General features: G+C 36.4%; 1 protein-coding gene across 5 annotated transcripts in view; it reads right to left on the reverse strand.

Annotated features, from left to right (window-relative positions):
• Positions 1–6,934: 6,934 nt before the first annotated feature.
• LOC105440593 (calponin homology domain-containing protein DDB_G0272472-like) overlaps positions 6,935–25,094 on the reverse strand; it is a 47,615-nt gene continuing 29,455 nt past the window's right edge. For 3 of the 5 annotated variants that reach the window (XM_030996184.1, XM_030996183.1, XM_030996185.1), the window contains exons 4-5: positions 17,992–18,045; positions 6,935–7,173 (exon numbers count right to left, since the gene is read on the reverse strand). In XM_030996184.1, coding sequence (XP_030852044.1) covers positions 6,955–7,173; positions 17,992–18,045 — 273 coding nt within the window. In that variant the 3' untranslated portion in view covers positions 6,935–6,954. Of the gene's footprint in view, positions 7,174–13,540; positions 14,049–17,835; positions 18,046–25,094 lie in introns of those variants that run through there. The other 2 variants (XM_030996187.1, XM_030996186.1) reach the window with 2 other exon arrangements.

Here is a 25,094-nt window from a genome sequence, read left to right on the forward strand (position 1 = left end):
CAATCCAAAGAAAACGATTAAATCGCGTATATACTGTCATTTTGCGCTATAAAAGAGCCATTTGAAGCATGTTTTACATTTGCAAATATCTTTCTTAAAATGAAAGCCATGGACTTCTAAGAGGTATCATTATGCTGCGCTTGAGCTTCTCTTTCTGTTCTTGACATCGGTTTATCTCTCTCATCATTATTTCTTGCGCAATCGAAAGAAAACAATTAAATCGCGTATATACTGTCATTTTGCGCTATAAAAGAGCCATTTGAAGCATGTTTTACATTTGCAAATATCTTTCTTAAAATGAAAGCCATGGACTTCTAAGAGGTATCATTATGTTGCGCTTGAGCTTCTCTTTCTGTTCTTGACATCGGTTTATCTCTCTCATCATTATTTCTTGCGCAATCGAAAGAAAACGATTAAATCGCGTATATACTGTCATTTTGCGCTAATAAAAGAGCCATTTGAAGCATGTTTTACATTTGCAAATATCTTTCTTAAAAAGAAAGCCATAGACTTCTAAGAGGTATCATTATGTTGCGCTTGAGCTTCTCTTTCTGTTCTTGACATCGGTTTATCTTTCTCAAAATTATTTCTTGCGCAATCCAAAGAAAACATTAAATCGCGTATATACTGTCATTTTGCGCTATAAAAGAGCCATTTGAAGCATGTTTTACATTTGCAAATATCTTTCTTAAAAAGAAAGCCATAGACTTCTAAGAGGTATCATTATGTTGCGCTTGAGCTTCTCTTTCTGTTCCTGACATCGGTTTATCTTTCTCATCATTATTTCTTGCGCAATCCAAAGAAAACGATTAAATCGCGTATATACTGTCATTTTGCGCTATAAAAGAGCCATTTGAAGCATGTTTTACATTTGCAAATATCTTTCTTAAAAGAAAGCCATAGACTTCTAAGAGGTATCATTATGTTGCGCTTGAGCTTCTCTTTCTGTTCTTGACATCGGTTTATCTCTCTCATCATTATTTCTTGCGCAATCCAAAGAAAACGATTAAATCGCGTATATACTGTCATTTTGCGCTATAAAAGAGCCATTTGAAGCATGTTTTACATTTGCAAATATCTTTCTTAAAAAGAAAGCCATAGACTTCTAAGAGGTATCATTATGTTGCGCTTGAGCTTCTCTTTCTGTTCTTGACATCGGTTTATCTTTCTCAAAATTATTTCTTGCGCAATCCAAAGAAAACGATTAAATCGCGTATATACTGTCATTTTGCGCTATAAAAGAGCCATTTGAAGCATGTTTTACATTTGCAAATATCTTTCTTAAAAGAAAGCCATAGACTTCTAAGAGGTATCATTATGTTGCGCTTGAGCTTCTCTTTCTGTTCTTGACATCGGTTTATCTTTCTCAAAATTATTTCTTGCGCAATCCAAAGAAAACGATTAAATCGCGTATATACTGTCATTTTGCGCTATAAAAGAGCCATTTGAAGCATGTTTTACATTTGCAAATATCTATCTTAAAACGAAAGCCATAGACATCTAAGAGGTATCATTATGTTGCGCTTGAGCTTCTCTTTCTGTTCCTAACATCGGTTTATCTTTCTCATCATTATTTCTTGCGCAATCCAAAGAAAACAATTAAATCGCGTATATACTGTCATTTTGCGCTATAAAAGAGCCATTTGAAGCATGTTTTACATTTGCAAATATCTTTCTTAAAATGAAAGCCATGGACTTCTAAGAGGTATCATTATGTTGCGCTGGAGCTTCTCTTTCTGTTCTTGACATCGGTTTATCTCTCTCATCATTATTTCTTGCGCAATCGAAAGAAAACATTAAATCGCGTATATACTGTCATTTTGCGCTATAAAAGAGCCATTTGAAGCATGTTTTACATTTGCAAATATCTTTCTTAAAATGAAAGCCATGGACTTCTAAGAGGTATCATTATGTTGCGCTTGAGCTTCTCTTTCTGTTCTTGACATCGGTTTATCTCTCTCATCATTATTTCTTGCGCAATCGAAAGAAAACATTAAATCGCGTATATACTGTCATTTTGCGCTATAAAAGAGCCATTTGAAGCATGTTTTACATTTGCAAATATCTTTCTTAAAAAGAAAGCCATAGACTTCTAAGAGGTATCATTATGTTGCGCTTGAGCTTCTCTATCTGTTCTTGACATCGGTTTATCTCTCTCATCATTATTTCTTGCGCAATCGAAAGAAAACAATTAAATCGCGTATATACTGTCATTTTGCGCTATAAAAGAGCCATTTGAAGCATGTTTTACATTTGCAAATATCTTTCTTAAAAAGAAAGCCATAGACTTCTAAGAGGTATCATTATGTTGCGCTTGAGCTTCTCTTTCTGTTCTTGACATCGGTTTATCTCTCTCATCATTATTTCTTGCGCAATCCAAAGAAAACGATTAAATCGCGTATATACTGTCATTTTGCGCTATAAAAGAGCCATTTGAAGCATGTTTTACATTTGCAAATATCTTTCTTAAAAAGAAAGCCATAGACTTCTAAGAGGTATCATTATGTTGCGCTTGAGCTTCTCTTTCTGTTCTTGACATCGTTTTATCTTTCTCATCATTATTTCTTGCGCAATCCAAAGAAAACGATTAAATCGCGTATATACTGTCATTTTGCGCTATAAAAGAGCCATTTGAAGCATGTTTTACATTTGCAAATATCTTTCTTAAAACGAAAGCCATGGACTTCTAAGAGGTATCATTATGTTGCGCTTGAGCTTCTCTTTCTGTTCCTGACATCGGTTTATCTTTCTCATCATTATTTCTTGCGCAATCCAAAGAAAACGATTAAATCGCGTATATACTGTCATTTTGCGCTATAAAAGAGCCATTTGAAGCATGTTTTACATTTGCAAATATCTTTCTTAAAAAGAAAGCCATAGACTTCTAAGAGGTATCATTATGTTGCGCTTGAGCTTCTCTTTCTGTTCTTGACATCGGTTTATCTTTCTCAAATTATTTCTTGCGCAATCCAAAGAAAACAATTAAATCGCGTATATACTGTCATTTTGCGCTATAAAAGAGCCATTTGAAGCATGTTTTACATTTGCAAATATCTTTCTTAAAAAGAAAGCCATAGACTTCTAAGAGGTATCATTATGTTGCGCTTGAGCTTCTCTTTCTGTTCCTGACATCGGTTTATCTTTCTCATCATTATTTCTTGCGCAATCCAAAGAAAACGATTAAATCGCGTATATACTGTCATTTTGCGCTATAAAAGAGCCATTTGAAGCATGTTTTACATTTGCAAATATCTTTCTTAAAAAGAAAGCCATAGACTTCTAAGAGGTATCATTATGTTGCGCTTGAGCTTCTCTTTCTGTTCTTGACATCGGTTTATCTCTCTCATCATTATTTCTTGCGCAATCCAAAGAAAACAATTAAATCGCGTATATACTGTCATTTTGCGCTATAAAAGAGCCATTTGAAGCATGTTTTACATTTGCAAATATCTTTCTTAAAACGAAAGCCATAGACATCTAAGAGGTATCATTATGTTGCGCTTGAGCTTCTCTTTCTGTTCTTGACATCGGTTTATCTCTCTCATCATTATTTCTTGCGCAATCGAAAGAAAACAATTAAATCGCGTATATACTGTCATTTTGCGCTAATAAAGAGCCATTTGAAGCATGTTTTACATTTGCAAATATCTTTCTTAAAAAGAAAGCCATAGACTTCTAAGAGGTATCATTATGTTGCGCTTGAGCTTCTCTTTCTGTTCTTGACATCGGTTTATCTCTCTCATCATTATTTCTTGCGCAATCGAAAGAAAACAATTACATCGCGTATATACTGTCATTTTGCGCTATAAAAGAGCCATTTGAAGCATGTTTTACATTTGCAAATATCTTTTTTAAAAAGAAAGCCATAGACTTCTAAGAGGTATCATTATGTTGCGCTTGAGCTTCTCTATCTGTTCTTGACATCGGTTTATCTCTCTCATCATTATTTCTTGCGCAATCCAAAGAAAACGATTAAATCGCGTATATACTGTCATTTTGCGCTATAAAAGAGCCATTTGAAGCATGTTTTACATTTGCAAATATCTTTCTTAAAACGAAAGCCATGGACTTCTAAGAGGTATCATTATGTTGCGCTTGAGCTTCTCTTTCTGTTCTTGACATCGGTTTATCTTTCTCATCATTATTTCTTGCGCAATCCAAAGAAAACGATTAAATCGCGTATATACTGTCATTTTGCGCTATAAAAGAGCCATTTGAAGCATGTTTTACATTTGCAAATATCTTTCTTAAAAAGAAAGCCATAGACTTCTAAGAGGTATCATTATGTTGCGCTTGAGCTTCTCTTTCTGTTCTTGACATCGGTTTATCTCTCTCATCATTATTTCTTGCGCAATCGAAAGAAAACAATTAAATCGCGTATATACTGTCATTTTGCGCTATAAAAGAGCCATTTGAAGCATGTTTTACATTTGCAAATATCTTTCTTAAAAAGAAAGCCATAGACTTCTAAGAGGTATCATTATGTTGCGCTTGAGCTTCTCTTTCTGTTCTTGACATCGGTTTATCTCTCTCATCATTATTTCTTGCGCAATCGAAAGAAAACAATTAAATCGCGTATATACTGTCATTTTGCGCTATAAAAGAGCCATTTGAAGCATGTTTTACATTTGCAAATATCTTTCTTAAAAAGAAAGCCATAGACTTCTAAGAGGTATCATTATGTTGCGCTTGAGCTTCTCTATCTGTTCTTGACATCGGTTTATCTCTCTCATCATTATTTCTTGCGCAATCAAAAGAAAACGATTAAATCGCGTATATACTGTCATTTTGCGCTATAAAAGAGCCATTTGAAGCATGTTTTACATTTGCAAATATCTTTCTTAAAATGAAAGCCATGGACTTCTAAGAGGTATCATTATGTTGCGCTGGAGCTTCTCTTTCTGTTCTTGACATCGGTTTATCTCTCTCATCATTATTTCTTGCGCAATCGAAAGAAAACAATTAAATCGCGTATATACTGTCATTTTGCGCTATAAAAGAGCCATTTGAAGCATGTTTTACATTTGCAAATATCTTTCTTAAAATGAAAGCCATGGACTTCTAAGAGGTATCATTATGTTGCGCTTGAGCTTCTCTTTCTGTTCTTGACATCGGTTTATCTCTCTCATTATTTCTTGCGCAATCGAAAGAAAACAATTAAATCGCGTATATACTGTCATTTTGCGCTAATAAAAGAGCCATTCGAAGCATGTTTTACATTTGCAAATATCTTTCTTAAAAAGAAAGCCATAGACTTCTAAGAGGTATCATTATGTTGCGCTTGAGCTTCTCTTTCTGTTCTTGACATCGGTTTATCTCTCTCATCATTATTTCTTGCGCAATCGAAAGAAAACAATTACATCGCGTATATACTGTCATTTTGCGCTATAAAAGAGCCATTTGAAGCATGTTTTACATTTGCAAATATCTTTTTTAAAAAGAAAGCCATAGACTTCTAAGAGGTATCATTATGTTGCGCTTGAGCTTCTCTATCTGTTCTTGACATCGGTTTATCTCTCTCATCATTATTTCTTGCGCAATCCAAAGAAAACGATTAAATCGCGTATATACTGTCATTTTGCGCTATAAAAGAGCCATTTGAAGCATGTTTTACATTTGCAAATATCTTTCTTAAAACGAAAGCCATGGACTTCTAAGAGGTATCATTATGTTGCGCTTGAGCTTCTCTTTCTGTTCTTGACATCGGTTTATCTTTCTCATCATTATTTCTTGCGCAATCGAAAGAAAACAATTAAATCGCGTATATACTGTCATTTTGCGCTATAAAAGAGCCATTTGAAGCATGTTTTACATTTGCAAATATCTTTCTTAAAAAGAAAGCCATAGACTTCTAAGAGGTATCATTATGTTGCGCTTGAGCTTCTCTATCTGTTCTTGACATCGGTTTATCTCTCTCATCATTATTTCTTGCGCAATCAAAAGAAAACGATTAAATCGCGTATATACTGTCATTTTGCACTATAAAAGAGCCATTTGAAGCATGTTTTACATTTGCAAATATCTTTCTTAAAAAGAAAGCCATAGACTTCTAAGAGGTATCATTATGTTGCGCTTGAGCTTCTCTTTCTGTTCTTGACATCGGTTTATCTCTCTCATCATTATTTCTTGCGCAATCGAAAGAAAACAATTAAATCGCGTATATACTGTCATTTTGCGCTATAAAAGAGCCATTTGAAGCAAACTAGACACCCACCAAAATATGAACTCTTGACCCTATACAAGACAGAAAACTGGGGGCAGCATCACCAAAATCTATATGCTTGTAAATTATACCAAGATACATCTTCGTTGAAAATTTGAACAAAATCCCTTGAAAAATATGGCCTATAGAGCACACACAAACCATCCAAAAAATATGGCCTTTTAACCTATAGAAGACAGAACACTGGGGGCAGCATCACCAAAAGTTATAGGTGTGTAGACTATATCACGAGACACCTCCACACAAAATTTGAAAGAAATCCGTCAAGGAATGATGCAGTTAGAGCGCACACAAGAATAAAATATGGCCTTTTACCCTATAAAAGACGGAACACTGGAGGCAGCATCACCAAAAGTTATAGGTGTGTAGATTATATCACGAGACACCTCCATACAAAATTTGAAAGAAATCCGTCAAGGAATGTGGCAGTTAGAGCGAACACAAGAATAAAATAATATGATGCGGCGGCATAACGCTGCTGAATCCAAAGTACCCCGCCGGCATACTGCCGGGGGATACAATTATTTCAAAGATGTTTTTATACAACCCCTGTATGAATCATATTTTCCATAACCAATCAGTAAGAAAACGAAAGTTTATAAAATTGGAGAGGAGCTTGCAAGATATGTCACAGTGTTGCCAATTTGTGTTTCAATGATGACAACTTTGAAAATATATAACTTTCTTATTTCTAGTCGGTTTTTGCTCAAACTTTCACTGACCTGTTTCTCTCATTTTCCTGCTTTTATTAAAAGCAACTTAATATCAGGGTGGACTTCCCCTTTAACACTCACCTTTGCTTTCTCCTGGACTCCCCTCTTCTCTTCTGCTTCAAGTTGTTTCTTTGTCTTCTCTAGCCTCCAGTTGGCTTTTCTCGATTCCTGCTCCTTAGTTGTTCTTTCCTCAATCCACATGTTGACCTTGACCTCAATGACCTTAGCTTTCTCCACCTTCATCTCTTCAGCTGTTTCTCCCTCTGCAGCTTGGCCTAAACTTGATAAAGAGAGAAAAGAAGAGAAAAGAGTGAGAGTGAGAAAGGGGGGAGGAAGGAGAGGGAGAGTAAGAGAGAGAGAGGAAGGAGAGTGAGAGAGCGGGGATTGGGAGGGGATTGGGAGGAGAGGCTGGAGAGGGAGAGTAAGAGAGAGAGGGAGAGTGAGAGAGAAGGGAGAGAGGGAGGAGAGTAGGGGAAGGGAGAGAGAGAGAGACAGACAGACAAAGGAGGGAGAGTTGAGAGAGAGAGATGGAAAAGGTGGCGGGGAGGGAGGGGGAGGGGGAGGAGGGGAGAGGGGGAGAAGATTCAGAATATGGTGAAAAGGTAAGGAACACGACACCCCACCAACAGCTAAGGTAAAGACAATACTCTCAATTTGTGGTCATAAAGGGTGCTAGAAATTCTAGCACCAACTTAAATAACATTTTACATCAAATACCACACTTTAAACAAAATGAAGTTAGCAAAACTTTAAACAATATGCGGCAAACGCTGGTAGCCCTAAGAATAAGTTCGTTAATGAAGACTTAATACAAATATTTATTGGAGATTGCTTAATACAACAAGTTAAACAAACAAAAAATTTAGGAGTTACAATTGATGATAAAATAACATAGAAATTACATATTGATGACATTTGTTCAATAATTTCTCAAGCCGTAAGGGAAATGAATAGGTTAAAAGCTGTTGTTCCATTGAGGATTCTTTTAACCCTGTATTTCACAATGATTTTACCTTATTTATCATATTGCAATATTGTATGGGGGAACAGTGCAATGTATCTTAGAAATAGAATTGGAGTACTCCAGAAGCGTGCAATACGAGTTATTTGCAATTCACAACCTCTTGCCCACACAACCCCTTTATTTCAACAGTTTAGTATTTTAAAGGTGGATCAAATGTGTAGTTCGCAAATTGCAATTTTTATGTGCTCCTATTTTAAGAACATTTTACCAGATAGTTTTAATAATTATTTCACTTCAAATTGTACAATTCATAGCCATAGTACCAGAAATTCAAATCACTTAAGATTGCCGTCATATAAATATAGTTTCTTTCAAACAACAATTTCTTACACTGGTGTAAAATCCTGGAATTCAATACCAGTAGAGATTAAGAATAGTCCGACACTTTCTAATTTTAAACGTAAATTTAAACTGTATATTTTACATAAAAATAATTCACAAATTTATAGTGGTACAATATAATTTTTTGTTTGCCTGTTACTTTGCCAACTTAATTTTGTTTTATCATGTACTATACGTCGCTATTGTTTGTGGGTTTTTTTTTGTTTTTCGTTTTTGTATGTTTTTATATATAAAATATCCAAAATATCTAATATTGTTCTAGGGATTAGCTTCGACAGGCCCCTGGCCTTTGTTTGTCCCCCCCCCCCACATGTTTTTTTTATATCTACATGTATTTAGTTGTTCTTTGTTTATGGACTTTAGATTTTGTTCGCTATTTGTTTCTCTTAATATTATTGTTTGTTAATTGTGTATTTTTTATATGTCTGAACATGTAGGTCATGTATACTTGTTTTTTATGAACCACATGTGGAAATAAAACTTGAACTTGAAAATTTGATTGTAATTAATCCATTAACACACGGGTGGCCAACCTTTTAAAGCTCGCGGGCCACAGCTAACGATACACACACACACACAACTACACGCAATACGTGTACACACCTGCAATTTTGAAAAAATAAACAAGCAAACAACAAAATCAGGCTTACATTTTTAGTGCGATTTCTGGGGCTTGCACTTTTCTGCAATGTTGTTAACGTTCATTACCTACTTTGGTGACAAACGAGGCAAGGTGGTTTAACTTTCTCTTCTATGAAGCAATACTTCAGAGACCAATCTGATTTAAAGTTTCTGCCTTGATCAGAACCTTCCTTGTCGGTGCCATGATAGTTGTTATTTCAAACAAAATCAAGGAAACAGCAGAGAAAATATCCTTACTTTATTAGTTGTACACTGTACATCTCATTTGACGTGGTGTAAAGAGAAGAAGACTATCCAGTTTACGATTAAGATTCATGAGAAAATTCAACGGCAAAAGAAAAGGGTTGTAATTGATTCAAGACAATTATGGCATTTCTTGATTCACAACATGTATATTTACAAACTGAGATTAACACGGCGAGTGATGTTAATGTTGTTATTGTAATGTAATGAGAGGAAATGAGAGGAAATTTGAGGAGTTTTGTATCAACCAAAAAACGAATCAATATGTTGTGAATGATGAAAACAAATTATGGAAATAGAGATAGCTGAGAGTATATGTTTTGCCCTATCTCATCGCTGCTATGCGGGCCACATTTCAGTTATGTGCCATTTTATTATTACTATGTTAATCATCCGTGGACCGCACCAAAAGGGCACCACGGGCCGCGGGTTGGCCACCCGTGCATTAACACGTTCGCAGAATATCGTTATTACAATTTTTTTTATATACATGTATGACCCTTTGATCTTATGACCCTAAAATCTAATCAGTTCAATGGCTCTGCAAGATAAATACAGGTTTAGAGTTTGATGGTAATCTGTTCATCGGTTATAATGATAATGTGATCATAAGCTATTTTTGCATACATAATGAGCCCTGTGATCTTTGACCTTTGACCCAAAAATCTAATCAGTTTATTAGCTCTGCCAGATACATACATGGTTTAAGTTTGGCAGGAATCCATTCATCGGTTCTTGAGATAACGCGATCACGAGAACGGGACGTAGGTATGGATGGACGGACGGACAACCCAAAAACATAATGCCTCTGGCTACTTCGTAACGGAGGCACAACAATTCACCGCACACCCAATGAATGTAATATTTAAAGAGAAATCCCACCAAGGCGTTGTGGCGTGCCCCTGTAATCCAGCTTAACAATTGAAGTTACAAACTGATTCAGCCGAGGAAGCAGGTTTGAAACTAACTCGCGTCTTTCGGATAGTGACGTTAAAGGTCGGTCGTAAATAACCACATCTGATTGATACACGTCTGTAAAAACCCAATAGACACACACCAAATAGACAACTTATCTAAAAGAAAACAGAAAATCAGAGAAGCAAACTGATGAAAGTTTCAATTAAATCTGACTAAATATAAGAAACTTATGAATTTTTGAAAGTCGTTATCACTATACATATGGGCACTTCAAATTGGCTAAATCGGTAATGTCAATGTGATGTAGTGCAGGACTACTTTCCTATGTGTTCCAACATACACTGTTGGTTATAATGGTGGAATAATTATTTTTTTTATTAAATTTTTTTTTAAATTATATTTTTGGACTGATTTTCACAATGATTTATTTCTAATAGATCTAAATAATAGTATACATTCTCAGATTCTATTGAATATTTATTTGTGAGTGTTTGTTTTACGTGCCTGCTAAAGCATGTGTGTGCTACTATGCTAATCAACTAGGGGACCTACGTCCTTAAGTCATAACAGACAGTAATGAGGATTAATGCCTCACAAAAGGGCACTAATAGCGAGCTTTTGATTTGGGCACCCGACCTCGGCTACTACGAGGTACTGGAGCGTGGAGATGTTGCGCAGCTCATGTCCGTTCCCTTCGCGTCAGTGCTTTCGATTTTTCATGTCGGTGCTTTCGTCGGTCACGTGACCAATTTTTTTTAGATCAGGTGATTAAACAGGTAATAAATTCACAGTGCACGAAAATCTGATACAAAGAATAACATGAGGAGAGACAGAAAGAGAAAGTGATATAATGATACAAACAAAGAATAACATAAGAGAAGGTGATAGAAGGAAGAAACAAAGAATAACATAAGGAAAGACGGAAAGAGAAAGTGATAGAATGGTAAAACAAAGAATAACATAAGGAAAGACAGAAAGTTAAAGTGATAGAATGGTAAAATGAAGAATAACAAAAGAGAAGGTGATAGAAGGAAGAAACAAAGAATAACATAAGAGAAGGTGATAGAATGAATAAGAAACAAAGAATAACAAAAGAGAAGGTGATACAAGGAAGAAACAAAGAATAACATAAGAAAAGGTGATACAAGGAAGAAACAAAGAATAACATAAGAGAAGGTGATAGAAGGAATAAGAAACAAAGAATAACAAAAGAGAAGGTGGTAGAAGGAAGAAACAAAGAATAACAAAAGAGAAAGTGGTAGAAGGAAGAAACAAAGAATAACAAAAGAGAAGGTGGTAGAAGGAAGAAACAAAGAATAACATAAGAGAAGGTGATAGAAGGAATAAAAAACAAAGAATAACATAAGAGAAGGTGATACAAGGAAGAAACAAAGAATAACAAAAGAGAAGGTGATAGAAGGAATAAGAAACAAAGAATAACATAAAAGAAGGTGATAGAAGGAATAAGAAACAAAGAATAACATGAGGAAAGATAGAAAGAGGAACTGAAAGAATGATAAAAACAAAGAATAAAATACGAGAAGGTGATAGAAGGAAGAAGGAAAGATAGAAAGAGGAAATGATAGAATGATAAAAACAAAGAATAAAATAAGAGAAGGTGATAGAAGGAAGAAACAAAGAATAACAAAAGGAAAGATAGAATGATAAAAACAAAGAATAAAATAAGAGGTGATAGAAGGAAGAAACAAAGAATAACATAAGGAAAGGTGATAGAAGAAGAAACAAAACATAGCAAGAGGAAATAATAGAATAATAAAAACAAAGAATAACATAAAAGAAGGTGATGAAACTACACTCACGTTGACCTTTTTTTACGGCGACGGCGATTCACGAAAATTGCCCCCGACTCCTGTCGGGTGATATGGAAGGGAACGTGGGCCCAGAAGCTCACGCATGCGCAAGGGATAAATATGACATCACGCATAGTAGCTCACGTTGGGTGCCTAAAATCGAAAGCTTGCTATTATAGCTGATCGACACGATTGTTATTCTGGGGCCTCACAGTAACGAGGCCATTGTTTAGCCACTGAATCATGACTGTACGTAGCGGGGGCTAGGGTACGTCACTGCCCTCACAAATACAAAAAAAACAAAGAAAATGCAATAAATTATCAATAATTCATAGCATTTTCCCCCGGTCTCCAACAGGAAAAATTCCTCTGTAGGGCCATGCAAAATGGTTTAAGGCATGCCCACATAGAGGATTTTTTGATGTTAGGAGTTAAGTCGCATAATGACGATATATAAATGCGTTCATAACTTAGCACCTTCTTACCTTCAGGTAGGCTTAATCTATCCTAATGATGTACATGAGCATCATACAAGGCAAATAGACTGGATGTTTAAGAGTGCCTAGATTTCACACCGATTGCTATAAGTGTAGCCCAATTGTTTCCTCTATATTTGAATGGAATAATAGATAATACGATGAGAACGGCTTCTTCTGTCAATTCATTTTTGAATGGCTCAGCCGAACATACACTACATGCATATTCTGTAATATTAACATGATTTATTCACATAATTGTAACTTAATCAATATTTTCCTATTGGCATTACAGTTGAACTAGGTCAATAAAAAAATGTTTCATTTTTAAACGAGTATTCCTTTGTGCCACGTCTATCATTGCTGTATCATATCTTTCTTAATGTACTATGAAATTTTATTTTCACTGTTCTGTATAAACGTTATGCTTTTGTGATGTAAATATGTTCTTGTTCGTTCAGGGCCCCATGGAAGACCACTACTTATCGGTGAATGGGCTACCCTGACAAAAGATTAGAAATAAATAAATATATAAATAAATATGCTATCTAAACTATATTTTGAGTAGTGCCCCAAGGGAGAAGGTACTTACAAGAAAAACAGAAATTAATGATATTTTTGTACACAGCAAATGGGAGAGTTATCCAAGTCCTACATGTAGGTCACAATCCACTGACCGAAATACCAATTTGAGATTCGTATAGACTTTAATAGTGATGTCATACATGTATTTCATACATTCATAACTTCCTTACTATTGGTCCGATTCATTTCAAACTTTTGACATTCTGTTTTTATTTTATTTTTACTTTCCTACAAATCAACTATTTAGGGTTGGATTGCCCTTTAACTTTAAAAGTAGAGGGAGAAAATATTTTTAAAACACTTCCCGGTATGTTTGATATTTTCAGGAAGTATTTCCCAACTGTAACATCATTAATATTAATTTAAACATTATTTAAAGCAATGTTTGCTGCATTCAGCACGAGAAAATACTAATATTTTCATGTATAAATTGTCCAAACTCGCACTTGAATGGAACACACACGCACGTAACGCTGTTTTGCTTGGCAACTCAACCAAAATGGCGACTTATATGGTGTCTGCCCATTGCAAGCTCGGTACAAACATTGCACTGTTTTTTTTGTCATTTTTTATTTTTCTATGTCAAAATGCTGTTCATTCAAATCAGGTTCTGAACGTTCTAAAACTCATTTTAAAGCAAACATTTCGTGCAAACATTCAGGCGTGCAAAACCCTGAAAGTTTTAAATATCAATGGATTTCCTTACTCAAATTATAATATAAATGATTATGCTGTGGCAACTATTTGTATTGTATAGCAGCACCAAACTGATGTGCATTGTTTTGATGTGGATCATTCACACACTTCTATAATGCTCCTTTAAGTTGGGTTTGTGAAAGGGGCAGTAACTTTGACTGGTCTACCTTTGACAGAGCCCTGAGGAAAGCCAAATTGAGTAGCTAAGGGAAATGATCTCGTCTTGGCCTCTTCTTTCCACTTCAGGTATGCATCTTCCGCCTCTTCTTTCCTCCTCCTTTCGGCTTCTTCTTCAGCTCTTTGTTCTTCCTTCTCCTTCTTCTCCTTCCTCTCTTTTGCAGCCTTCTTCTTGCTCCTCCATTATCCATAGTTCTCCTTCAAAGTAAAGGGAAGATGAAAGGTGATTTCTTATTCTGGCAATTGCAGAAAACAGAATCTCACAGATTTAAACAAAACTATTTTAAAGACTACAAAGAATGATAATACAATCACAAGGGTTCATTTTAAGCGACATCTTTCAATGGGAGATGACAAAGGTTGGTCTCTTGTTTCAATTAAATTTTGATTAAAAATGAGAAAGATATTAATTTTTAGAAGTTGCAAAACAAATTGGCAACACTATGCCATATTTTGCATTTATTTTCAAGCTCCCCTGCTATTTGCCCTGTACTTAAAAATTTCAAAATCTATACTTTCTGTTAAAGCCCCACTGCACTACTCATAGCTACTTACACCCTCTATATAGCAAACAATGCCTAAGCAGTAATGATAATAATAATTATGAACGTTATTTGTATAGCGCATATCACTAACACCATGAAAGTCCCTATGCGCAGTGACAGTTGGTTCCTTTTTCCTATGTCAATTTAGAGCTGATAACCACCTGTCAGTGACCACGCAGGGAGGTCTAATCCCACTTGGCCAAACTAGTGCAGATAGGCTTGAAGAAAATTTGCAATGATACAGTCACCCTAAATATAACTAGAAATATCGCAATCTATATTGCTGCGCAATGCGAATGAGTGGCAGCGATTTTGTGTCATCCTTATGTTCGAAGGAGGGATGAAGATCCCCTCTCCCTGAAACAAAAGGATGACGTAGAGATCGCCACTAGTGGCTCAAACTATTGTCAAGACTAGGAGCAGCATCACCAAAACAATATGTGTGTAGATTAGAGTATAATGCATCTCTGTAGAAAATTTGAAAGAAATCTGTCAAGAAATGTGGCAGTTAGACAGACCTGCCAACCTCTGGAGTTCAAAAACTGTATTCTTTAGTCCCAAAAGTTGTATTTTACTGACCAAAGTTGTATTCTTGAAAATAAACACGGATTGTTACGCGGATTAATGGCTCTTACAATTTCTACCTACAGGAAAAAATTTTTTTAATTGATCATTGGTTGAATATGCATGATTTCGTCATGACTGGTGTGTTCGATGAACCAATGAACATCCCCAAATTGCCGATGTGACATGCTTGTAGGATACTTTACAGGACAGAATGGACATTTTGCCATTGAAAATGGCTGACGCACACACAAAATATTGATTTAAAAAATAAAATAAAAAATTATTTTTTTTTTTTTTTTTTTTTCGTTTTTGTTGAAAATCGTATTTTATTAAGGAAAATCGTACTGTCGTATTTGCTTCTAAAAATCGTACTAAATACGACTATATCGTACTGGTTGGCAGGTCTGGTTAGAGCGCACAAAAGACAGCCACCAAAATATGACCCTATAACAGACGGAACACAGGTGGCAGCATCACCAAACACTAAAAAGGTGTAGATGATTGTACTAAGACACACCTCCATACAACATTTGAAAGAAATCTGTCAAGAAATGTGGCAGTTAGAGCGCATTAAAGACATATTTGACCTTTGACCATATAAAAGACGGAACAACGAGGGCAGCTTCACCCAAATTGTCGATTGGTAACAAGATACATTTCTAATTCTCTATACAAAATTTGAAAGAAATCCATCATGAAATATGATCTGCAGAGCGCAAACTAGACACCCACCAAAATATGAACTCTTGACCCTATACAAGACGGAAAACTGGGGGCAGCATCACCAAAATCTATATGCTTATAGATTATACCAAGATACATCTTTGTTGAAAATTTGAACAAAATCCCTTGAAAAATGTGGCCTATAGAGCACACACAAACCATCCAAAAAAATATGGTCTTTTAACCTATACAAGACGGAAAACTGGGGGCAGCATCACCAAAATCTATATGCTTATAGATTATACCAAGATACATCTTTGTTGAAAATTTGAACAAAATCCCTTGAAAAATGTGGCCTATAGAGCACACACAAACCATCCAAAAAAATATGGTCTTTTAACCTATAGAAAACGGAACACTGGGGGCAGCATCACCAAAAGTTATAGGTACGTGTTTTAATATTCAAAGGAGATGGTACAGTGAAAGGTCAAAAATAAAAAAAAAAGTAAAGAAAAAAATTGTTGGAGACGCCCGGACTCGAACCAGGGACCTCGAGGTCGGAAGTCAAGTGCGTTACCGATATACCAAAACATTTCCTATAGAGATTACACGTAAACGGAAAAAATGGAATTCTCAAATCCCACTTTGTAAGTGAAATATGAGCATGATCCCGGCATCTGATCAAAAAATAAAGGGCACACTTGTGATAGCTTATTGTCTCAGCTACAACATACTCAAAAGCTCAGCATAAACAAAGATAAAACGACGGAGATATTGCTCGCGAAAGACGAGAATGTAGAATCCAGTTTTGAGAAAAAGTCATGTCCCATAGAGAATACACGGAAAATGTGAAAAATTGACATGCCTCCTTTGATCGCAAAAATACGCCATGATACCATTGTCAAAATGAAATATTGTTTTGACTGCATTTGTAGAGAATATTCTCAGGTAGAACATATCAAAAATTGAAAGAAAATTGATCAATATTTACAGTGATACAATCAACTTCTAAAAATCTGCAGACGTCATAATATGCAAATTAAAATTTTGAGTTCGGAGGCCATTATGATGACGTAATGAGTTAATTGAGGGTCAAATGAGACATGAAATCATATCTCCAACTCATAATCTATATAAATATGAAAGAAATTGGGGGTATCTATCCATTCTGAAGAGGTACAATGAATTTTGTATAGGCATGTTTTTGCACATGTATTGTGGATATAGATAGCGCAGATCCGCGCGTACTGTAAACTTTGACGGACGCTCATTGCATTATTACTGGTCAGAAAAAGGTGAACAAGGTATCAAAATGCTTGGTAAAAAGTGTTAACACGTTGATACAGAAAATTTGGGGTTTCTATGTTGTAAAATGTCAGTACACGCGGTTACGCGCACACATAAGTGCTCACGCGCAAAATTTTGAAAATGCTTACAATGGCCTGAAACGTGTGCAAAAAAAATTTGGAACGAATTTGGGCAATTTTATATTTTGATGCGCGAGTACGTGCGCGTCGAGGTGCGCGCGCGGAATTTGTTGACATTTTTAGTTGACCTTTGACCTGAAGTTGATGTATACCAAATATGGTTTATTTTTGACGACTCGTTATCGAGATATGATAATGACCTGATTTTTACAAAATGGCGCCTGGATGACGTCACGATGACCCCATGAACTTGAAAAAGGTTTCGGGAACTTGATATTATAGGGCCTGATGACTGACAAAAATTCAAAGGAAATTGACCAAGTCGATTTGGAGTAAACGTGTGCACACAAAAGTGTACGGAAGAAATAAAAATAAATAAATAAATAAAGAAAGAAAATTCTAACAAAATCAATAGGTGATCTGTCATCGACAGACCACCTAATAATATGACGCGGCGGCGTAACGCTGCTGAATCCAAAGTGCCCGGCCGGCTTACTGCCAGGGATACAATTATTTCAAAGATGTTTTTATACAACCCCTGTATGAATCACATTTTCCATAACCAATCAGTAAGAAAACGAAAGTTTATGAAATTGGAGAGGAGCTTGCAAGATATGTCACAGTGTTGCCAATTTGTGTTTCAATGATGACAACTTTGAAAATATATAACTTTCTTATTTCTAGTCGGTTTTTGCTCAAACTTTCACTGACCCGTTTCTCTCATTTTCCTGCTTTTATTAAAAGCAACTTAATATCAGGGTGGACTTCCCCTTTAACACTCACCTTTGCTTTCTCCTGGACTCCCCTCTTCTCTTCTGCTTCAAATTGTTTCTTTGTCTTCTCTAGCCTCCAGTTGGCTTTTCTCGATTCCTGCTCCTTAGTTGTTCTTTCCTCAATCCACATGTTGACCTTGACCTCAATGACCTTAGCTTTCTCCACCTTCATCTTCTTCTCTTCTGCAATCTTCAGCTGTTTCTTCCTCTGCAGCATGGCCTGTACTGGATAAAGAGAGAAAAGAAGAGAAAAGAGTGAGTGAGAGTGAGAAAGGGGGAGGAAGGAGAGGGAGAGTAAGAGAGAGAGGAGGGAGAGTGAGAGAGGGGGGAAGGGGAGGAGAGGCTGGAGAGTGAGAGGGAGAGAGAGAGAGTAAGAGAGGGAGGGAGAGTAAGAGAGAGAGAGGGAGAGTGAGAGGGAGAAGGGGAGAGGCTGGGTAGAGAGAGAGAGGGAGAGAGACAGACAGAGGGAGAGAGACAGACAGGAGAGAGAGGGAGAGGGAGAGAGAGAGAGAAGAGAGTGAGAGAGAAAGGGGGAAGGAAGAGAAAGGGGAAGGAAGAGAAAGGGGAAGGAGAGGGAGACAGACAGAGAGGGAGAGTGAGAGAGGGGGAAGGGGAGAGGCTGGATAGATAGGGAGGGAGAGAGAGGGAGAGAGGGAGAGAGAGAGAGAGAGAGAGAGAGCAAGATAGAGAGGGAGAGTGAGAGAGAAGGGAGAGAGGGAGGAGAGTAGGGGAAGGGAGAGAGAGAGAGAGAAGAGAGTGAGAGAGAAAGGGGAAGGAAGAGAAAGGGAAAGGAGAGGGAGAGAGACAGACAGAGGGAGAGTAAGAGAGAGAGGGAGAGTAAGAGAGAGAGGGAGAGTGAGAGAGGGGGATGGGGAAGGGGAGAGGCTGGATAGAGAGAGAGAGAGAGAGAGAGAGAGCAAGATAGAGAGGGAGAGTGAGAGAGAAGGGAGAGAGGGAGGAGAGTAGGGGAAGGGACAGAGAGAGAGAGAGAGAAGAGAGTGAGAGAGAAAGGGGGAAGGAAGAGAAAGGGGAAGGAGAGGGAGAGAGACAGACAGAGGAGGGAGAGTGAGAGAGAGAGATGGAAAATGGAGAGGGGAGGGAGGGGGAGGGGGAGGAGGGGGAGGGGAGGAGGGGAGAGGGGGAGAAGATTCAGAATATAGTGAAAAGGTAAGGATCACGACACCTCACCAACAGCTAAGGTAAAGACAATACTCTCAATTTGTGGTCATAAAGGGTGCTAGAAATTCTAGCACCAACTTAAATAACATTTTACATCAAATACCACACTTTAAACAAAATGAAGTTAGCAAAACTTTAAACAATATGCGGCAAATGCTGGTAGCCCTCACCCTATCTAGCCCCCCCCCCCCCTCTACATTTTTTGTGATTTTTCAACGCTAAAGAATCTGTGCTAAAATTTTACGCCTTTTTCTTTTGAGCCTTGCGCATCTTTTGAAATAAATTTTTCGAAAATCGTACCTACCGTTACAAAGTCACTCAACCCTTTGTCTTTGCATGTCAGTCCAAAATCGCTCATTTCATGATTTATGTACAAAACATGTATGGAAATCTCATTTTTCAAAAAAAGAGATAAAACATTGGTTATTTGTTCTTGTTTATAGCTTAGGTGTTTATTTTGGGGTTCAAAATAGTTGAATTTAAGTTATAATTAAAATAAAAAAACAAAAACAATAAAATACATAAATAAAAATAAAAAAGGAAATACATAAGGAATAACCTGGCTATTCCAATTTTCTTTTGGTATTACTATCCCCAATGGTCTAAAGAATATATGTACCGGTAGTGAAAATTAATGTTTAAATATGAAGAATATATGATTTATAGGTAAAAATGTGAATGTTATTACCTTATTTGCATGAATTACCATTAATATGCAAATGAGTATATCACCGATAAAATAGATGGATGAACTCCGATTCCTGCGATGGTGAAATCTTAGATGTACAACGATATCAAATCTTTCATAAAGACCACAATCACAACGGAGGAGGTGTACTTTTTGCATGAAAACGATTCACGGCTCCGAGTTTGAGATTCCCAGCTGCGAGTTATGGATTCAATTTAGTTTACCACGAAATAAAGGCAAGCTCTTTTTGGGTGTATGCTATCGTCCCCCATCATCTAATGCTACCTTCCGTGATGGACTAAATAAGTCCTTTGTTCTTATCACCCACATATTTCTTCTTTCAAATCCATTATTTTATGCAGTGGTTTCCATATTCATAACTCGGTTCCATTTGAATTAGACTGTAGTCGTGTGCCACAGTTGCTTCCTAGGGTTTTCCATCAATTTCACAAAGCAGATAGCGTACACTATGAATATGACTGACAAAGAAAGCGGACAAAATATACAGTTCTTCAGGTAGACAAAGGAACATCCCTTCACTGCTATTATGTAAAAATATGTAGAACTGGTGTCACATGCATATTCACCATTTTACATAATAGCAGTGAAGGAACTGTATATTTTGTCCGCTTTCTTTGTCCGTCACATTCATAGTCGTAGATTTACAGAAAAAGATTGAATTTATTCCATGGAATCTATTTATTGATGAAGAGAGCATTGATAACACGAGTGAAGTTCACACTGACTTGTGTTGCAGGCAACAATCAAAGACGTATTTATCAAAGGAAATAGTTAGAATATCCAGAAGAAAGAGAAGAGCTTACAGAAGAGCTTTAATACAGGAAAGCAAAGAAAGCAAAGAAAGCAAATAATCACATACTGTACATGTAAAGAGGATTTCCATAACAATGAAACACCTTGCTCTATTGTGCACACTCCAAGACATTTAAATGCCATTACCAAATCATGCATGCCCAAGTCTTGCCAGTATCATTCTTTGAGTATTTAAATAGAGGAACAGCTGAAAAGTCTTTTATCTATTCACACATTGTAAAGTGATTGTTATAACTTTCACTGATTGTGCATATATTAAGATGCATGGTGGGAAATCAATTGTTCAGGCAATGATTATTCATCAGCTCATCATGTTTATGCATAAGTCACAAGAAATGTTGGTGAGGAGGGGATAAGTTGTACTAACTGTCCTAAAAACTCTTTATCTGTTGGTAAGGTATATATGGAGGAGACTGCACTTGTACTTGATGTGACGCCATGTTCACATGCAGGGCCAGATCATCAGTTGGGGGGAAAATGGGGTTAAAATTTGTGGGGTAAGTATATGCTGTATATCTGGCCCTGTTGTCACAGTTCCATGTTAGTAGTTTTCTGCTGGCATGGATCTCCCCTGATCCTCCCCTGATGGCAATTTTCAAATATGATAAATCAAAGACTATCAAAGCTCTCGACATATCTTGAGCATTTCTCACTCTGTTTAACCATTATTTTCATGCACTAGATGTGTATTTTTTGTTTTGTCTTTGAGCCTTTGAGACGGTTTTAGTAATGTAGTAAAACGTGCTGATGCGTATTGACCTCTAGCGCGGTATACTTGCTGAGAGGCAGCACGATTTGAATTTTCAAACTATTCTTTCTAACATCATTAAGTTGAAACAAGGGAAACGCTCTCGGCGGTCTCGCCTGCATTACGCAATTTGTTATGATTAAAAATTGAAGTTGGAACATTATTATAGGCAGGGTGGCCCATTAGCAGGCCCCAAAAAATGAAATCCTCTGAATATAATCAGCATTTTGAAGTGAATATTGATTAAGAATCATGAACAAATAACAAAAATTGATTCATTTATTCTCATATTAAGTTTTGAAAACATAATCCAAGGCTACTGACCTAAAATTACCTTTGACCTTGTGACCTGGAATTTGTGAAATATGATTTGTGAAATATGATTTGTGATACTTGATAACCCTTGGGTACAACTTTCATGGAATTTGAACAAACACTTTTGGAAATATGCTAAAAATTCAAAATCTTGATGTTGATAACACAAAAAAGACCTAAAATGACCTTTGACCTCAACTCACATGATTGGGGATACTTGATTACCCTGTAGTCCAAGTTTCATTGACCAAGAACTTATACTTTCAAAATTATATCAAAAATTAAAAAACTTAACCTTAGGTTAAGTTTTCGATAATGATACCATAACATAGTCTAAGTCTGTTGACCTTTGACTCTGTGACCTGAAATTCAACTCACATGATTAGGGATACTTGATAACCCTTAAGTCCAAGTTTCATTGACTAAGGACCTGTACTTCAGCCGTCGCCGTCGCTGCCCGCCTTCACTGGAAAAGCGGCGCTTAAATGTCTCGCTTTTTTGCTACGCAGGCGAGACAAAAAAGGAAGAGCCAGGTTATTCCTTATGTTATCTATTGTTCTGATAATTTCTCATGTATTTCTTTGTTTTTTAACTTATGTATTTTGTTGTTTTATTTCATTTCTAACTATAATTCAACTATTTTGACCCCCCAAATAAGTATAAACAAGACAAAATAACCAATGTTTTATCTTTTTTTTGGAAAAATGAGATTTCCATATGTTTTGTACACAAATCACAAAAATGAGTGATTTGGGCTGACATGCACAGACAAAAGGTCATGTGACTTTGTCCGTTTTTTGAAAAATATATTTCAAAATATATTTCAAAAGATGCGCCAGACTTGAAAGAAAAAGTTATACATTTCAGCGCAAGATTCTTTTGCGTTAAAAATGTATCAGGAAAAATGTAGGGCGGGGGCTTCTGAAGACCCCCCCCCCCCCCCCCCCCCCCCAGGCTAGATAGGGCTAAAGATAAAGTTGATTTCTGGTCATGCGATTGCATTGTGAAAGAAACGGTGAGAAATCGATCAGAAAAGGTGTGTACTGCAAGGTTCTGGAATCATCAAAATGATAACAAATGTGGACCAGTCTTGGTAAAGTTACAAGCACTATACACAGAAATATGTATATGCAGGGCTTAAATTAATCCAAGGCCACCAAGGCCATGGATGCCCCTTTGATTGGCCTCAATGATTTTTTTGTGCCCTTTCCAATTCTTCTTATTTGTGCTGTAATATAGGAATGTGCCCTACAGAAAAGTGGCCTTGCCCTAAAAATGTTGAAATTTAAAGCCTGTATATGGGACTACATGAACATTTGGCGTAAAAATCTGTCCCGATTTTTATGCTGTTACATGAAATATTTAGAATATTAAGGCATTTGAAGAGCCATGCTTTTCAGGAAACATTTGTTATCTGATGTTCTTCCAGACATGTTTAATAACAATGATAATTTATTTATTTATTTATTTATTTATTTATCATTCTTCGTCATCTTTAAAAGTTTACAGCTGATGTGATCTTCATCAGTTGCTTTATCTATACTCAGATTATCAATCTGTTTCAATACAAAATCCTCAGTAATCATATTCAAATTAAATTGCGAATGAGTTGGACCCATATTATTGTCCTCGTCTAATGCTCACAAATTATTGTTCACCTGTTCCCAGAACTCAACCTTCTCTTTAAGAGAGCCCTGTTAGCCATAGAAATTGCCTACGGGAAGTGGTCTTATTCTATACTTACTTCACAAACCCATGCTCCCATTATCCACAATAAAATTATACATATGGAGCAATCAAATTTGCATTTGCAAACTCTGCAAAAATCACATGATAATGATAATTAAACAAGTTAACACAAAACTTAGGCCTAAAACAAAAGTAATTTGGTTGTCCTTGACTGCCAGCTCGTCAAAACATCACCAAACACTAAAAAGGTGTAGATGATTGTACTAAGACACACCTCCATACAACATTTGAAAGAAATCTGTCAAGAAATGTGGCAGTTAGAGCACATTAAAGACATATTTGACCTTTGACCATATAAAAGACGGAACAATGAGGGCAGCTTCACCCGAAGTGTCGATTGGTAACAAGATACATTTCTAATTCTCTATACAAATTTGAAAGATCATGAAATATGATCTGCAGAGCGCAAACTAGACAGTAGACACCCACCAAAATATGAACTCTTGACCCTATACAAGACGGAAAACTGGGGCAGCATCACCAAAATCTATATGCTTGTAGATTATACCAAGATACATCTTTGTTGAAAATTTGAACAAAATCCCTTGAAAAATATGGCCTATAGAGCACACACAAACCATCCAAAAAAAAATGGCCTTTTAATAACCCTGTAAACGATCATCGGATCGGCCGCCGATACCGATCTGATCAGGGGTGATCGGATATAATTTCCGATCGCCGATCAAATCATCATCATCAGGGCAGAGGCAAAACATGTGGGCCGCCATCTTGGATTATAATGCATACCTACATTATAATCCAAGATCCAATCGCATGTTTTGCCTCTGCTCTTAGACCAATATTATTAACTTAAAGTCATGAAAAGGCACTAATATCAACAAACATGGTCTACAACAACTCTAAATGACAAAATAATCCCAGCCATGAATTTTTTTTAAGCATTTGATAGCCAAAACTTTAAAATTTTCGTCATTAAATTTAAAAAAATACCTACATTATAATCCAAGATGGCGGCCCGCATGTTTTGCCTCTGCTCTTAGACCAACATTATGCATTTCAAAGTCATTAAAAGGCAATAAATATCAACAAACATGGTCTACAACAACTCTTAATGACAAAATAATCCCAGCCATGAATTTATTAAGCATTTGATAGCCCAAAACTTGACAATTTTCGTCATTAAAAAAAAAAAAAAAAAAAAAAAAAAATCAGTCGATTTTTTTGTCGATCTTCTGATCCGATAACGATCAAAGGTGCGAGGGTGTCGCTCCGATCTTCCGATCCGATCAGAGCCCCAACTTACAGGGTTACCTTTTAACCTAAAGAAGTCGGAACACTGGGGGCAGCATCACCAAAAGTTATAGGTGTCTAGATTATCCAAAGATACACCTCGATACAAAATTTGAAAGAAATCCGTCAAGGAATGATGCAGTTAGAGCGCACACAAGAATAAAATATGGCCTTTTACCCTGTAAAAGATGGAACACTGGGGGCAGCATCACCAAAAGTTATAGGTGTGTAGATTATACCAAGATACACCTCCATACAAAATTTGAAAGAAATCCGTCAAGGAATGATGCAGTAAGAGCGCACACAAGAATAAAATATGGCCTTTTACCCTATAAAAGACAGAACACTAGGGGCAGCATCACCAAAAGTTATAGGTGTGTAGATTATACCACGATACACCTCCATACAAAATTTGAAAGAAATCCGTCAAGGAATGTGGCAGTTAGAGCGCACACAAGAATAAAATAATATGACGCGGTGGCATAACGCTGCTGAATCCAAAGTA

Source organism: Strongylocentrotus purpuratus, unplaced genomic scaffold (assembly GCF_000002235.5).
Source record: "Strongylocentrotus purpuratus isolate Spur 01 unplaced genomic scaffold, Spur_5.0 spur5_scaffold_3, whole genome shotgun sequence".
In the NCBI taxonomy this organism is placed as follows: domain Eukaryota; kingdom Metazoa; phylum Echinodermata; class Echinoidea; order Camarodonta; family Strongylocentrotidae; genus Strongylocentrotus; species Strongylocentrotus purpuratus.